The following is a 16,752-nucleotide window of genomic DNA, read 5'->3' on the forward strand; positions in this document are numbered from 1 at the left end:
GTGATGGACAGAGAGTGCTTACGATATCCTATAACTCAAGAAATGGGCATTCCCGCAATTCTAAGTTTCTAATCGCAACTAGTGCCTGAAAAGCTGAATGGCTACCAAGCTATTTCTGTTAGTTCAAGTACACCTGGGAACCCGAGTGCCGCCCTTCTCGGGTGAGATGGGTGACCCCAGGGCCTCTGGGAGTTCTCTTTTTATCTTATCACCCAATGGATCTGTTCTGTCCAGCAAGTAATTTACCCACAGAGTTCAAGACTGATTCTAAAGCTGTTTTGTTTTCACTTTATTTATTTGTTTATTATAAAGGTATTTATAATAGCTGAATACAGACAAGCATGCCTTTAATTCTGAAATTTCTCCTTTGGGGGTATAGGAGATCACTACCTAATGCCTTCCTTACCAGTTCTCAGGGTTCAAATGCTTGCCAGCTCTGGTGCTGTGGTTTGGACATGGTCCTTGTCTCCCCAGGGTTCAGATGTGAAACTCTGACTCCCATGTTAGGTATTAGGAGAGTAGACGCTTAATCCAACTGCTCTCGCATTGGAGACCAGACCTAGCTCTTTTAGGAATAGCTCCGTGAAGGCTGGAATCATGCATATTTTCTTTAAAATGACACCCAACACCTAACACAGAATCTAGGGCATAAAAGGAGCTTGGTTATCAGTGGAGGCAAAGGGGCAGGCATGCACAGAAAGACAAGCACCACGCCCTCAGAAGCAATAGGAGGGGAGCAACCAAGATCCAGCGTGAAGAAGGCAAGCAAAGATGGGTGTGGCCTCAAGCCTTGGAAGGAGGGGGTGTTAGTGGTGGAATCCTTGAGAGATTCCCAATCAAGCAGAGCCACAAGCCCAGGAAAGGAGCAATGGCTTTGTCCTCCATGGGCTGGAGGTCTCTGGAAGGCTGGGTGTTCTCCCTACTTACCTTTTACTCCCGGAGGACCTGGCCTCCCTAAATCTCCCGGGGAACCTCTTGGCCCAGGGTCTCCCATTTCTCCTGGGTGGCCCTTCAGCCCAGGCATCCCTGGGTCACCTGGGGACAGGAGAGAAGATTTCCAGATAATGACCATAAGTAGCATTCCCTATGTAAGGCCACCTATGCTTTTCAATAGACCAGGGACACCTTTTCTTTCTAGATATGTTTAGCTCTAAGGAGACAAATGCTTAATTTCAGAAAGATACAGTTCGAAACAGTTGTAGTTGCCAATGATGAGTTTAGCTGGTTTTTTTTTTCCTTCCTGAATTGAAAGGAAAAGAATCATTAAGACCATGAGCTGTGTATGGGTTATTGCTTTAGGGAAGGGAGACAGCCTCACAAATGACAGAGGAATGAGAGGAAATGGCCTGCCTGTTCTGTCAGTCACCTTCTGTGGCTGGTGCAGAGCTGGCACTTAGCCAACGCTGCTTGGAGTAAAGTCGTTAGTGTAACCCTGTGAAGCTGGACTGGGTTTGGTCAGTGAAGGGGTAAGTGTGCATGCCCTGTCCCGAGGCACGGTCAGGGAAGCAGAAGTCTCTAAGTGAAGAACCACTCTTTCCAGTACACTAAGTCACAGGAATGCTCAGGAATTTTCAAGGCCTTCTTGCAAGGTACCTGGATATCCTGGTGGTCCAGAAGAGCCAGCTTGTCCAGGTCTGCCCGGTGGTCCTCTAGGCCCATCACCTCCAGGAAAGCCTTGCTCTCCAGGGGCCCCAGGATGTCCTAAGGAAGAAAGAAAGGATCAAAATCCCATTAGGTATAGAATGATCTTTGAAATGGCAGCTAACAGCCAACTTCTAGCCTCACTCAGTTGTGGTTTGTTTGTTTGTTTGTTTGTTTGTTGTTGTTGTGTTTAAACTCTTTTCAATTGGTAAAAAAGACATGATTGAGGAAAATTTGATGAGGAAGTCCCCATATTCCTCCTCACATCTTACCACAGAATTCCATCTGGACACCCACATACAAGTAATCCCCACAATTTTGTTTTCTGTTTCTAAAACTAGTATTGTATCACCAGCAGTTTTCCGAGCCTGTCATAGTTTATCATTTGCAAATAACTTCTTGATTCAATCTTATTTAAACTAATCAATCTAATTTCCCCTACCGCTGGCTGTGCAAGTACTTGTAATTCTTTTCGCTTTTGTGAGTAGTGATCTTTATATACATATATAATCTTTTATTTATTCTTTGACAATTTCCTAGGTGCATGCTTTGATCATACTAACCCACTTCCCACCTCCACTCTCTTTTATAGATCTTTAACCATGTTCTCTCCTTTTGAACTATTTCCTTAGGAAAAAATGTCTCAGGCACAGAATTTCTTGGTAAATAGTGTGATATTTGGGTTTTTCTAAAATACATTTTTAAATTCGAAAGGATTTTAAAGTAAAACATAACCATTGTGGAATTCCATCCTGAAATGCTTCAGGAGGTATGCCTGAAAAAGAAATCTTCCTATGTTGCTGAAATAACACTGTGGCAGCCGAGATAATTAACAATCAGTCCCGAAGATCATCTAAGGCTCACCACAGACACAAGTCCACTCCTGCCCTGTTGTGCTTGTAGCAACCCTCACGAAATTCTACACCTCACAATTCTGCACATTGTGCTCAATGGGCCTCTTAAATTGAAATACTAAAAGATAAAAAAATTAAAGTCTCTAAGAGTCCCTTTCTCATGACCGTAACTTCCCAAGTAGAAGACGTTGGCTGCTCTCTATGCCTCCTACAACAGGCCGTTCAGCACTGGGTTTTTTGTTTTTGTTTTTTTTTTTTTTTATTTTTTCTAGACAGGGTTTCTCCGTAGCTTTTTGGTTCCTGTCCTGGAACTAGCTCTTGTAGACCAGGCTGGCCTCGAACTCACAGAGATCCGCCTGCCTCTGCCTCCCGAGTGCTGGGATTAAAGGCGTGCGCCACCACCTCCCGGCAGCACTTGGTTTTTGACAGGTTACCTGCGTTTGGAAGAAGGTACTGCACCTGCAGCCACCACCCACGTGCCACCTTCCCACAGCCCTACAAACAGCACCCTGAGAATGAGCCATGCTCTCACTGAAGACTTTGGGTTGCTTGTCATGGACCATTGTCCTAAAGATGATAGCAGGGACCATTGTCCTAAGGATGTTTGCAGAGAGCCCGACATCCCAACTATCTTGAGAACCGTTTGTTAATGGAACCACAAAAAGAATGTTTCCGCTTACACGAAAAACACCAGGTATGCTAACTGGTGACCTTTGCTACCCCGCCAAGTTCCTTCTTACCCCTACCGCCCACCCCAAGCCAAGTTCCTCATTCAAGGGCTATATAAGCTGTAACCATTACCCTAATAAAGTGAGACCTTGACAGTTGAATTCTGTTTGGTCTCCTTCTTTTCTCTCGCCCATGATAATTACAGGTAGAACCTCTACAGACCCTGAATAACTGGACCTGCTGGACGGGTCAGTTGGTAGCCCTGTTTTTGGTCATTTACAACTACCCTGGAGGTTCTACCAGGCTTCCCCTATCAGGAAGGGTCTTCCTCTTCAACTGAGTGTGCAGGGCAGATGCAGAGTGGTTCTTGCCTCAAGTATTCTCTAGGCCTTCAGTGTCACATTGGGACTGCTGAGACCGCTAGCATAATCGATTGAGAAGCTACTGAATTCTCAGACCCTCCAGTGATCAGGTAGCCAGACTGCCCACACTCTCCTGTGTAAGCCAATCAAATAAATCCTTTTTTTGTAATATAATATTATTACATAATGCAAGGGTATTATTACAGTGTAATTATAATATAATCCATTGATTTTATTCCCCTAGAGATTGCACTTTAAGTTGTATTTATTTTATTACTAGAAAGATGGCTATTTCCCTATACGCTTATTTACATGTATAACTTTGATTGAAATTTATAGTGAACCAATAGTCTAGGCAAAAAAATCGATGGCTGAATCTTCAAATAAAATATACACCTTTGCATTTCCAAATCCATAGCAGGATAGCATTCGTTACAGCACTGAACTAACTGATGTTTGTGCCTGCTGACGGATCAAATGTACTATCCCATAGCCCTGCTCTGTGTATTCTGATTGATCCCAAACACCTTCCTGCAAGGGACCCATGGCATCATCATTGTCGGGTCTAGCATGTATTCAAAGCTGCACCCCAAAGTTACGCTTGTGTTGAGAACAGAACTTCAGGAATAATTTGAACTGTATTTCCCTTGGAGATGAAGTGCACAGATGGGGTTAGAGTTGACCCAGTAAAATCTTACATAATCCTGGGCTAGCTACTCTCTATACATCCTCACGGAGGTCACTCTAGGGCAGGGTGAGGATTCCTAGCCAAGGAAAACAGTGTATCCAAACTCTGGGCTGATGAATAACAGAACCAATTTTTTAAAACTCTAAGTTGAAGCCATAGCAAATAAGAAACCAGAGCAATTTAAACACTGATGACCGCAGGACACCAGGTCAAGCGGGGCAAGGCATATTGTCTGGGAAAACTTGACTCAGTATGAATTAACCTCAGATTTAGGGTCTTCAACTTTAAATACTAGGCCACGTAAAATGGCCCTTGTTTGTGCCATCTGTGCTACTTTGAGCCTGGAGATTTTATGTCTTCAGAGTTTATGACAAAACTGCCCATAAGCACAAGAACACATCTTACTGGTTGGCTGACTTCACAATAGTGAAGTCACCCGAGCTGACGCTGTGTGTGGAGTTTTCAGTGCACAAGCGTCTTTGATTTGATGTTCTCATCAGACAGTCTATTTTGGAAAACAAAACAGAGCTCCTGACAAATGGAACTTCAAGGTGACGCGTGGATGTCCTGGTTAGTTTTTGGATCATCTGGGAAGAGGGAAGTTCAATTGAGAAAAAGTCTGCATCAGATTGCCCTTGTAGGCAAGTCTGTGGGGGCATTTTCTTGATTGATGATTGATGTGGGAGGGACCAGGCCACTGTGAGTGGTGACACTCCTGGGCAGGTAGCCCTGAATTGTGTAAGAAAGTAGGTTGAACAAACCATGGGAAGAAAGCCAGTAAGCAGCGTTCCTCTGAAGCTTTTGCTTTGCTTCCTGCCTTCAGATTCCTGCCTTGAGTTCCTGCCCTGACTTATTTTTATGTTGGACTACAAATCATAAGATGAAATAAACCCTTTTCTCTTGAAGTTACTTTTGGTCATGGCACTTTTCACAGCAATAGAAAGCAAAATATGACAATGGCATTCTAAATACAAAGTCTTAGTTTACAGGGAAACTATGTGAAGCCAAACCTAGATTTAAGCCTAACCATCACTGACTGATTGCACTTGGGCAAAGTGACTTAAGCAGCCACCCATAGGTGTCTGTTCACTCTGTCCATACAGTGTATACGCCTGTGCGTGTATCTTTTGCACTCTCCTGATTATTAGCTTCAGATATGCTCCTAGCAGAAGAATTCCTGTGTTAAGAAGCAAGCATATTTTAAATATTGGTGCATTTTTCTACAGGGTCCAAACCAAAGTGCAAATTTCAACCTGTGTGCTCCTTGCCATCAGTGGGAGAAAGATTCCAGGATAACTTTCGCCATTTTAAATGGTGGCAAACTAGTCTGAATTTTAATTTGTGGAATATTCACTTTGAAAATCCAATATGAGTAGGCAGAAGGGAGTGTGTTGCTGTGCCGATGCTATTGGTCACAAGAGTCATTGTAGGAATACATTGAGGGCTCCCAGAGCCTGGTCCTGGTATACTTCTGAGTGAAGGATGCCACACAGAATTGTTTTGATACATACATTAATGGGCAAATGGTAAAGAAAATATTGATAGGCTAATTCCCAGTGATCACTGTAAAAGTAATTACATTGTGTTTCAAATTAAGTCTTCTATCTTAGAGTAGGAAAATGTGCATCTATACCTTGGTATCCAGGACTACCTGGCTCACCCTTCGGACCAGATGGACCACGCTGACTGGCAGGGTCGCCTTTGCTTCCTGTGTGTGATACAATTCCAAGAGCATTAGTTAGAAAAATACTGTTAGGCTTCATATAAGTAACTTCCATGGTGTTTGTCTTCATAATCTCGCTTCAGGTTTTCCTGGGGACTTTTTAAAAACTATGTTTGATCTTAATGAAGAACAATAGAAATATAAATGGAAGATGTGATTTATGATTTTTAAAAGATTGATGCCATGTGTATGAATGTTTGGCCTGCGTGTGTGTGTGTGTGTGTGTGTGTGTGTGTGTGTATGCCCTGTAAATATCTGATGCCTATAGGGGTTACCAAGACAGTCAAATCTCTCAATGTTGTTTGAAAACATTTAAGCTATTATAACTTCAGTATATTTGCTTGTTTGTCTGTCCAAAAAGTAAATAAAACTCTTTTTTTAAAGGATCTTGACTTGTTAAGAGTACAATTTAAGTTGCATTTACAAGGCCATATAGTTATGAGCACAAGGTAGGCTTACAAATAAAGTTTTATTGGAATGTCGCTGAGTAGTTGTGGCTGAAACTATGCCCCACAACATTAAAAAGAAATAACTTATGACACTTTAGAGAAAAGAAACTTTTTATCTTTAATTAAAGGTAAAAATAATTTGAGTATATGTTACATCTGGCTTGAAAATTATTAAATAAACAATTAATATCTGGTGGGGATTTATGTTCTGTGATTCTTACAAGTAGAATCCCAATAACCGAACAGAGGAAATCTGTAAGTGAGTGGCTGGTTCCTATGGAGGACAAGGTTTCTGAGTCAAAGTGGACACTCTCTAGAAATGAGGATTTGGCCGGTTGCACCGGCTGCAACCGGAGAAGTGGTCTACATGGACAGCTTCTGAGACTTTCACAGAGAGGGAGGCTCATGATGAGCCTGCAGGCATCCCATCTAGGGGCCTTTGGCTCTGGGTGGAAAATGAGAGCCAGTCGAAGCTTCAGTGTGCCTTTGTTGGGAAGAGTTGCTGCTGGATTCTAACTAGTGTGATGCACCTCATCCTTGAAAAGATGTTCACTCGCAGGGTTACAACACCCAGAACTCTGGGCCTGACAGCTGTGAACATGTTCTAAGTCATACCTTTAGGTCCTCTTGCTCCATCATCTCCTGAAAATCCAGGGGGACCTGGAGAACCTGGATCACCCTGGTAATTAATGGAACAAAAATAAGACCCTAGTTGGGTTTTCCACGCAACGGCACAAACATGCTGCGGTTTTCTACAGCCAAATTGGTGCTTGTGATTGACAATGGTAAGGAAAATGCTTGAAATATTGCTTGCTGTGTCTGTGTTTTACAAGCTGGTAAAACTCCTCCAGAATTAGAGCTATCCATCCCAGCAAGAAGCATAGAATTGTATATAAATGATTACCAAAGGGTAACTGTGTCCTACTATTTGAATTTACAGTTTGATCAAACCAGTTGACATAAAATAAAATATTGAAAGTAGTGCTGTAGCATAAATTTTAAAGATCCATTTTATTCCAAAAGATGGAAAGCCAACCACTTTATACATTTTCCAGGAGTGTGTTACAAGCTACTTCATTATATTTTTTGGTTTCTCAAGAGGAATGTTAATCATGATTCTGAAGGCCAAGTACATTTAAAGTGAAATCCATACAATCTTCAAACAGATGGGAAGGCTTGGAAACCAGAGTTTGGGTAGAGTTCAGGATTTTTTTTCCCCAATAAAGCATCAGTCAAGAGGCAAGTCTCTACAAGTTATTTAAACCTGGGCTGGAATGTGTGAATCACATGACTTGCTCATCTACAGCAGGACAGCCAGTTCTGAGCACTGGCTGGAAATTTCAGTTATGTAATAAGCTTCTGGAAGGCTCCTTTTTTTCTTTATGCTACCTCTTACTCTCAAATAACCATAAATGACAAGGACGCGTACTGGCAAATTATAAATTTTTGTGGGATCCCGAGAGCAGAAAGAGTTTATTTCTTCTGTCTTATAGGGGCAGCTCCTCACCTGGTCACCTGGAAATCCTGGAAAGCCAATGACTCCCCTTAATCCAGGTGAGCCTGGAGGGCCAAGGGGGCCGGGAGGCCCAGGAGGCCCATTTAACCCAGGCGGTCCTCTGTGCAATCCAGGTACTCCATCTCTTCCGGGATCTCCTCTTCCCCCTTGCATCCCTGGGCTTCCTTTATCACCTGTTGAGGTCGGAAGTGTTACAAATCCCTTGGCTGAAACCTTAGACTAAGTGGAGATAATATTGAATGCCTCGGTTCTACTTGTAAAAGATGAAGACAATGAAATTGGGGGTGTTGGCATCTGCTCAAAACCACATCTCTGTGGTTTCTGTCTTTGGCAGCCTCACTATGAAAGGAGCTGCCAGAAATAGACAGGAAGCCATGGGTAGAAGGAGGGACCAGGCAAGGTCATTTGCTACAGGATATACACCTTACAAACAAAGAAGAATTCAACCCAGAGAAGTTAAAGCACTTTCTCCTAATGGCTAGCTAAACAGCAACCCAGGACATAACCCAAGCAGATTAACCCTGAACTTGAGAAAGAAAACAAATTCAGTTGACAAAAATCCTTACCCTGCCATGTTTCAGCGGACTAGCAGCATGTCATCAGGATGCTTTTTAGAAAAATATGGTCCCTGGTAAGCCTAGATCTGTAGATTCAGGATCTGGGATTTAAACAAGATCCCTAGGGGGATTTATATACACACTCTAGTTTGAGAGAGACTGGTCAAAATGACACAGGCAGCCCCAGATATTCATGTCTGCTTTCCCAAACAGAGGGGGTTTAAGCCTGGAGGCAGTAATTTATGTATACCTTGTCTTGATCCCAGTGTGGAAGATCCACATCTATAAATACATATCAACTCCAACTATTTTTAGCGTGGAAAAGCCAACATGTTACTGGAAAAGTTAGCAGAGTGTAATTACATTTAAGAAATGACCTTTCCTACTTTGTTATTAGTGGGTAAGTTGCCTAACATACTGGCTTCCCTGAATGATCTATAAAATGCCAACTTATTTGATATGGTTGAAAAACCTCAAGCATTTACCTCTCGGTCCTGGGAACCCATCATCTCCTGGCTGCCCAGATTCCCCAGGCTCCCCCTTTCTGGAAATGATGACTGTTTCTCCTGCATCACCGGGAGGTCCTCTGTCTCCTGTAGATGTTATATATATGAGAGAAACACAAACACATGCACGCTGCACATGTAACTCATCTTCCATGGCGTGTCACCTCCTTTATAAAGTCCACCTACCCCCACTAATCTGTATTCACGGCTCCCTCAGTATCAGTCCCAGGGACTGAAAATTCCCCCCTTGTCTCCACTTGTCTACCCCTGGGACCGGGATGCAGTTGGTACACTCAGTAAGTCTGCTATATTTATCCCAAATATCCCAGGATCCTCTGTGAGTTAAGACATTTGTAATGTCATCATCCACAAGACTGTTTGCTTATTCTGTAGAAGCTGGATCATCCACACACCGGTCCAGTGTCCCGTACCTTTCTACCTCACAACCCTTCTTTCCCTGCTCCATACGTTAAAAGGACAAGCACATATTTCAATCTGGTTCTCCACATGGGGACTTCCAAAAAGTGGGAACTGGGTCACACACCCCAGCTTATCTGGAAACACTGTCCTGCCCTAGCACTGCTGAGACTGGCTTAGTAGCCCAATGTGATGGGAGGGCCTGGTTAAAAGGGAATTCTGTGAATCTGTCGCTATAGCATTAGTAGTTTAATGTCAGCAGTAGGGAGAGTGTTTATGGTGCCAGGGGCGTAGTTACACAATGATAAGTGGCAAGCACTGTGGGGGGGGGGCGGATTTTCCTCAGAGAACATTCATTTTGGGGGAGTTTACAAGTGCAGCATTAGCCTTGATCCACTGTTTAATTCTCTGTGGAGTGACTAATAGTGTGACCCAAAGCACCTGCAAATGTCAATTGTCTTACATAGCAAAGAGATTTTTGATCCTTATCATGTTAAATTCCTTAATTCTGTGTAAATAGTTTATAAGCTAATAAAACAAGCAAACAAACAAAAAAACCCGACAGAATCAAAAAACAAAGGGTCATTTGAATAAAACTGGAGGCCATTTTGCCAGAGAGCTTGAAGAGTTGAAAACTCCTTCCAAAGACTGTCAAGCATTGATTTTTATTGCTAGAAACGCTACTTTCTCTCCTGCAGCAGCAGCTGAGAGATCAAAGAAAGCATCTGTGCTGTAAAAGGAAGCTTCTATGCTGTAAATGGTTAAGGGGGGCAGAATTCAAAATTTGAAACCCTGAACAATATTTTATGAAAATTATATACAAATCAAATTTCATTGTCCACAACTGAAATTTTGTTGCAACTTTCAATTTTATCTTGGTTGTGCGTTGACTCTGGTAGTTTCGTGTGCCAAGGCCAAGGTGTATTGTGTGGCAGAGGTCATTCGGCCTCCAAAAAATGTTTATAAAGCCTGAAACGTCTTATGGAGAGTGACCACCAGGAGAGTAAGGTCTCTGAAGCCCCGTGTTTATACATCAATGCATTAAGGACCTGTTGTTAGCATCTCCGACATGCGAGTATTCATTTACCTTAGTTATATGTGATAAGATTGCAAGGCAAGGAAAATGATTCCTAAGACACCATAGAACCAAAGAAATCCAGAGACACATGAATAACATTTAACCAAACACGGGAACAAGCTCATACAGTCCTCCACCCCAGTGCTGTTAAACCCACTTGCCTTTGGCTCCTTTCTCTCCTATGTCTCCCTGGGAGCCAGGCCAGCCCTTCTCTCCAATTTCTCCCTTTCTTCCAGGTTGTCCATCTGGGCCTGACCTTCCTCTCTCTCCTGGAAAACCACGGTAACCAGGCGGCCCTGGGTGTCCTGGTAAAATGAGAACATGGAGTTTTAGGGAAGCACTTTGAGGCTAGTGTGGTTCTTTCAGGTCCCTGGTCATTCAGTGATATAAATTCTGCCCAACATTGTATGCTGAAAGCAAATCATTAATTTGAGTCTGACTCTGGTCTCAAACATCCGTGTTCTCCCACCCACTCCTATTTCCCTGATCTATAGACCTAACATCCACGCACTGTTGTTCTGGGGGGCCGGAGCCCACCATGTTTTGAGAGCACCAAGAGAAAGGACAAGGGTAGAGGGAGGGCCCATCTGAAATGAAATGTGTTATCCCTGACCTAGTGATATCATCATACTGCCTGGTCCTGTCAGCTGGGGTGCCTCGTCCTGTGAACCCCAACATGTCCCCAGGCTTTTTCTCAACTTACCCACGTCAGAACATTCTGTCACTAGAAAGGCTAACACAGAGAAAAAAGAGCAGGGCCAAGCTAAGCTAACAAACACATTCTGTTAGTGTAAGTCTTGCCTAAGAAGTTTCGTGTGGCAGTTGAGTCGGAGTTGACGAATTTGGGAGATTTTCTGGGAGAGCTCTACTCACCCTTTGGGCCTGGAAGGCCAGGTGGGCCATCATCTCCAGTGGGGCCTGGAGTCCCAGGAGGCCCTCGGAAACCATCTGCTCCTGGAAGGCCTGGGAGGCCAGGGAGGCCCTTCATCCCAGCTGGTCCAGAAGGCCCCATGTCTCCTGACTGGCCTTTCCAACCTGGGGCCCCTGGGACAAAGCACAATAGCCCTGAGGCTGGAAAACTTAAAACTTTCTTCGAACATTCACAGGAAAACACATTCTACAGAGCTTAAACCTGTGGCACATTAAACAAGAGAAAACAATGCTAAACAGTTAAACTGACAGGAGCAACTCTGCATCTGCCTGAAAATATGTTTTACTGGATGTTATGAAAAAGGGAGCAGAGATCAGCTGAATATTTATCCCCCTGAAAAGATGAATGAAGATTGTACAGTTTGTTCTTTTTAAAAATATAAAGATACAAAGATGAAAACCAAAGACTGTAGTATATATGCTCTAAAAAGAGAAGAGGATGAAGAAGAGGAAGAAGAAGAAGAGGAGGAGAAAAAAGAAAAAGAGGAGGAGGAGGAAGAGAAGAAGGAGAAGGAGGAGAAGAGGAGGAGGAGGAGAAGAGGAGGAGGAGGAGAAGAGGAGGAGGAGAAGAGGAGGAGGAGGAGAAGAGGAGGAGAGGAGGAGGAGGAGGGGGAGGAGGAGGAGAAGGAGGAGGAGGAGGAGGAGGAGAGAAGAAGAAGAAGAAGAAGAAGAAGAAGAAGAAGAAGAAGAAGAAGAAGAAGAAGAAGATTTCCCAGAACCTTCAGAACCTTTGCCCCAGTGAACTTCAGATAGACTCTTAACAACTATGGTGAAAGATTTGTACAAATCAGAACAGTCAGAATGACTGACTCTTGAGATGAGGTTGTAGTAGCAAATTCTGTCCCAAACTTGCCTGGCTTCTCAAATGGACATCTTGCATTTGGATTAAAGTAGAAACAGATACATTACAGAATGAATGACCCCAGCAACGAAATGAAGAGCATAGTGGAGATAGCTCCTGCTGTGGGCTGAACGTTCTCCCCGGACTTCTTGTGCTGAATCTTAACCACCAATGGGAGAGGTAGGGAATTTTGAAGATGATTAAGTGTGAACATAAGAGAGGTCTGTGGTAGTTTGCACAAGGACACTAGAAAGAGACATCTGTGCGGAAGAGGTCCTCACCAGAAATCAAAACTCCTGGGGTCTTCATCTCAAAATTTCTAGCCTCCTAATCAATTTCTGTTGCTTAGAAATTGCTCAATCACAGGCATTTTGTGATAGTTGGCCCAGGGGATGGGAGGAGCCCCTGAACACCCGTGTGAGAAGATACACACTCATTCTTGTGCCAAGACTGTCATCACCTGGGGCATCTCCCAAGGCCATGTTTGCAGGAACAGCTTTGACAGCTGATGCTGCACTTTCCTTCCACTTGAAGGCTGCTGAGAAGTGATGCTTCCTAAACTTGCATATATTGCAACCCACCATGTGTGCAGCCACTAGCCAGCTCCATACATGTGGCCTGACAAGAATTTGGTTGGGAAAATGACACAGACCAAGATGAAATTTATGAATGAAGGATATTTTTGTCTCCAACTCATGATTCTGCTGACAGCCATACATGAGTGAGAGGCAAGCTTCCCGACTGTAAGGAGGGAATGCCCAGATGCTTCATATTTTGACACTTGGTGGCACTTACCTGGACTACCAGGAGCTCCAGGAAGTCCTGGTTGTCCTGGGGTCCCTGGAGCACCTCTTTCACAGGAATGACCGGGGGGTCCTGGGATCCCTGGAAACCCAGGATTTCCCTGTCTGCCTTTGGGACCTTTGAGACCTGGAGATCCAGGGTTGCCAGGTGGCCCTGAAACGATGATGCATTAAGGACACTCATGAGTCCGCACTGTACAGGGGGCCTAGAGCCTCCCTCAGGCATGTCAATTCCAGAAACAAACAATTTGATTCTGACTCTGGGCTCCATGAGCTAACAGTCGGAATGAATTTTCATATCATAGATACGGCTCCAAGTGAGTATGAAAACCACACCTTGCTAAGTGAGTTGCTTGATAAGCTTATGGATGGCTTACTAAGAGGTTACTGACCATAGGCTTTCCTCATTCTCTCACCCTCCACCTCTGCAGCAGATTGCACCCAGGCATATAAGATGCACCTGATGCAAGCTGCGTGAATGTGCATTTGGTGGGAGGTTTTGTCAGCTATCCTTTCAAATTTCTATTGGACTTCTGTGGAGTCTGTTAAGACTCAATCCTCCCTGCTAAGCCCGAGTAGCCAGACCTCACATTGGACTATCTGCCTGGGTCTGGCACTGGCAGTGACAGGTTACCCAGCCCTTGCTGTCAATGGCTTTTGGAGCAAACACAGCCTGGATATAGCTAAGTGGATTAATTCACCGTGGCCCCGCATTTGCAAACATGCAGTAAGGGCACAGGTACACATGTCGTGTGTGTGTCTGTGTGTGTGTGTGTGTGTGTGTGTGTGTGTGTGTAGGTTCATCTAATGTGATCAGTCCTTATTTGTAATCATAAAATAAATGTCCATGCACTTTCTGACTGAAGTGCTACAGTATAAACGTTCTTTCTGGACCAGGCCAAAGCTGAGCAGACATCCTCTAATAGACAGACCTCATACCTTCAAACCCTGGGCATCCTGGGTAACCTTTGCTTCCTTTCATGCCTGGCACTCCTGGAAGACCCCTATCTCCAGGGGGTCCTGGATCACCAAACGAAGGGTCTCCTGGGATTCCTTTCTGGCCATCCATTCCAGGAGACCCAGGTGGACCTGGGGGTCCGCTAGGGGAGGTCCCCTTTTCGCCTCCAATGCCTGGATCTCCCATGTCACCACGAAAACCTATTCAGCAACAATAACAAACTGGTTTATGTACTAATATAGATCCAACAGTATAAGGACAATGCTTTGATTAAAAACCCTAGGCAAGCCGGGCGATGGTGGCGCATGCCTTTAATCCCAGCACTCGGGAGGCAGAGGCAGGCGGATCTCTGGGATTTCGAGGCCAGCCTAGTCTACAAGAGCTAGTTCCAGGACAGGCTCCAAAGCTACAGAGAAACCCTGTCTCGAAAAAACAAACAAACAAACAAAAAAACCCTAGGCAAGCTTAAGCTTACATTTCTAGGACTTTAGAGACTCAATAGTTCCAGAGATGGAACTCAAGTCATAGAACCTGGTGGCAAACAAAGTTTACTCACTGGGCCAGCCTACCATCCCCCTTCTTAAAAAAAATTCTTTTACTTTTATTTGCTTATATTTTTGAAACAGGGTCTCACTCTCTAGCCTAGGCTGCCCTGGACCATCGTAAATATCCCAGGATAAGCTAAAACTCAAGGTGATTCTCCTGCCTCTACACCTGGAGTGCTGGGATGATAGCTGAGTGCCACTATGCCAGCCTCCTGACCACCCAATCCAGACACTGCCCTGGACTGTGTCAACCACACAGTCATGTGACTGCCAACGGCTAAGGATTCCCCCTGGAAGGGGTCTCAGCTGCTTAGGATTCTGTTTATCTACAAGATGTCACAGCACAGCGGAGGTCTGTGTCACCTCTCTGCCCCCAAAGAATCATCCCTCCATTATCTCCAGATCCCTTGCCATTTCCTTATGGCTGCTCATCTTTAGGAATACACAAAAATTCCTGATGAAATGCTCCCAAGGCAGAGAAAGCCTTTACTTACCAGGTGGACCTGGAATTCCAGGACTTCCTGGCTTGCCCTGCTGGCCTTTCTGCCCGTCTGGACATCTCATTCCTGGAGTTCCAGGGGAACCTGGAAACCCCTTCGGACCTAAATAAGAACAAATAAAACAAAGATTCAATTGCACAGAAAAAAAAAACAATCAGGAAAAACAACAACAACAAAAAAAAGGATTTTGAAATGTCCTTTTTAATTGTTTTTTGGAGTATGTCAATTTTATGGAAGTAGAAATGTTTGCCATCATGGGCTACAGAATAACATTCTGTAGCCATTGTTCCCAGGAAGTGTTTTGTTGTAATTTTCTGAGTCTGTACTATGAGGAATTCCTCCTGGGGGCTTTTCACACACATCACCATTCAAATACATTTCAGTGCCTTTCAGGACAGGTCTGAAACATAAACCTAAGAGCCTAGCCTGTTCTTTAGGAGAACAAGGTGGTTCCCAGAGCCCACCCTGCTGAAAATGCAGAAAAGGAGCCCTACATGATAGATAGATAGATAGATAGATAGATAGATAGATAGATAGATAGATCAATCATAGGCAAACTGCTTACTAAAATAAACAAGATTTTCCCTTAAACCTCTGATTTTCTCCCAAGTCAGCTCAGCCAACATAACTTCTGAATGGTAAACTTTGGAGGAGGTACAACGACATGAGTTTATAGCGCAGTTATTTGCTTCCTATAGGCTAAAACTGCTGGCAAGAAATCCAAGTCTTTCATTCATCCCCAGTAAGGTAGCAGTAAAAGAAATGAATACTCAATGAACTGACCTACAGATGTAGGATTATGTCTCAAAACTCTTGTAGCTTGTGATGAGGGGAACATACTACCCTGTCCTTTGAGCTGAAGCTTGGCCATGTAACTGGCTTTAGCCAATAAGACTTAATTTTTATTATGTCACACACACACACACACACACACACACACACACACACACACCACTTGGGCCAATGAGGCATGAATTGCATGATGTAATCTGAGCTGTGAGGTCACCTTGGGAGACTTGGCCCGCCCTCTCCTAGTCCTGCAACCCCATTAAAAGAGAACACACTGGCTTTTGCAGTAGAACAAGTGTTGCCCATCTGGACTTAACCTAGGACCAGGGTCAGTCACACCAAAACACTATATCCTGGATTGCCCGGGTCCCCACTGTTTCTTTAGACTCACAAGAGTCAGAGCAAGTGTGTGTGTGTTCACTGAGGTGCTGAAACTCTTTGGAATTACTGTGATGGAAACAAACAGTTTCAGAAGACAGTAGCAAGTCAGGCATAATTCAACCTGTAGATGCAGTTGGCCATGTGCGTTTTGTATTTCTACTCATGAATACAGAGTCCAGAGATCAATGTCAGATGCCCTTCCTCTATCTTATTATGTATTTATTTACCTACTTATGTATTCTTTTTCTTTTTTAATTGAAAAAATTCATACAATATATTCTGATCACGGTTGCTCCTTCCCCAACTCCTCCCAGATTCTTCCCAGCTCTCCACCCACTCAACTCCCCACCCTTTCTTTCTCTTGGGTTTTCTCAGTGAATCTTGAACTTACAACTTCAGCTAGACTGGTTAGCTAGAGTCCCTGAGATTTTTTTTTTTGTATCCACCTTCCCAGTGCTGGGATTACACGTGTACGTTGAACAGTCAGCTCCCTGCATGTGTGCTAGACATTGAAACTCAGGTTCTCCTTATTCTTGCCTTTACTG

General features: G+C 43.9%; 1 protein-coding gene across 1 annotated transcript in view; it reads right to left on the reverse strand.

Annotated features, from left to right (window-relative positions):
• Col4a4 (collagen type IV alpha 4 chain) overlaps positions 1–16,752 on the reverse strand; it is a 120,971-nt gene that overhangs the window by 27,810 nt on the left and 76,409 nt on the right. Inside the window, exons 27-37 of the mRNA XM_041649674.1 lie at positions 15,032–15,139; positions 13,974–14,192; positions 13,027–13,188; positions 11,334–11,504; positions 10,622–10,765; positions 8,945–9,052; positions 7,894–8,075; positions 7,002–7,065; positions 5,848–5,922; positions 1,594–1,701; positions 928–1,035 (exon numbers count right to left, since the gene is read on the reverse strand). Coding sequence (XP_041505608.1) covers positions 928–1,035; positions 1,594–1,701; positions 5,848–5,922; positions 7,002–7,065; positions 7,894–8,075; positions 8,945–9,052; positions 10,622–10,765; positions 11,334–11,504; positions 13,027–13,188; positions 13,974–14,192; positions 15,032–15,139 — 1,449 coding nt within the window. The remainder of the gene's footprint in view (positions 1–927; positions 1,036–1,593; positions 1,702–5,847; positions 5,923–7,001; positions 7,066–7,893; positions 8,076–8,944; positions 9,053–10,621; positions 10,766–11,333; positions 11,505–13,026; positions 13,189–13,973; positions 14,193–15,031; positions 15,140–16,752) is intronic.

Source organism: Microtus oregoni, unplaced genomic scaffold (assembly GCF_018167655.1).
Source record: "Microtus oregoni isolate MIOR12 unplaced genomic scaffold, Mior012 000004F_ref0000308, whole genome shotgun sequence".
Taxonomy (NCBI): domain Eukaryota; kingdom Metazoa; phylum Chordata; class Mammalia; order Rodentia; family Cricetidae; genus Microtus; species Microtus oregoni.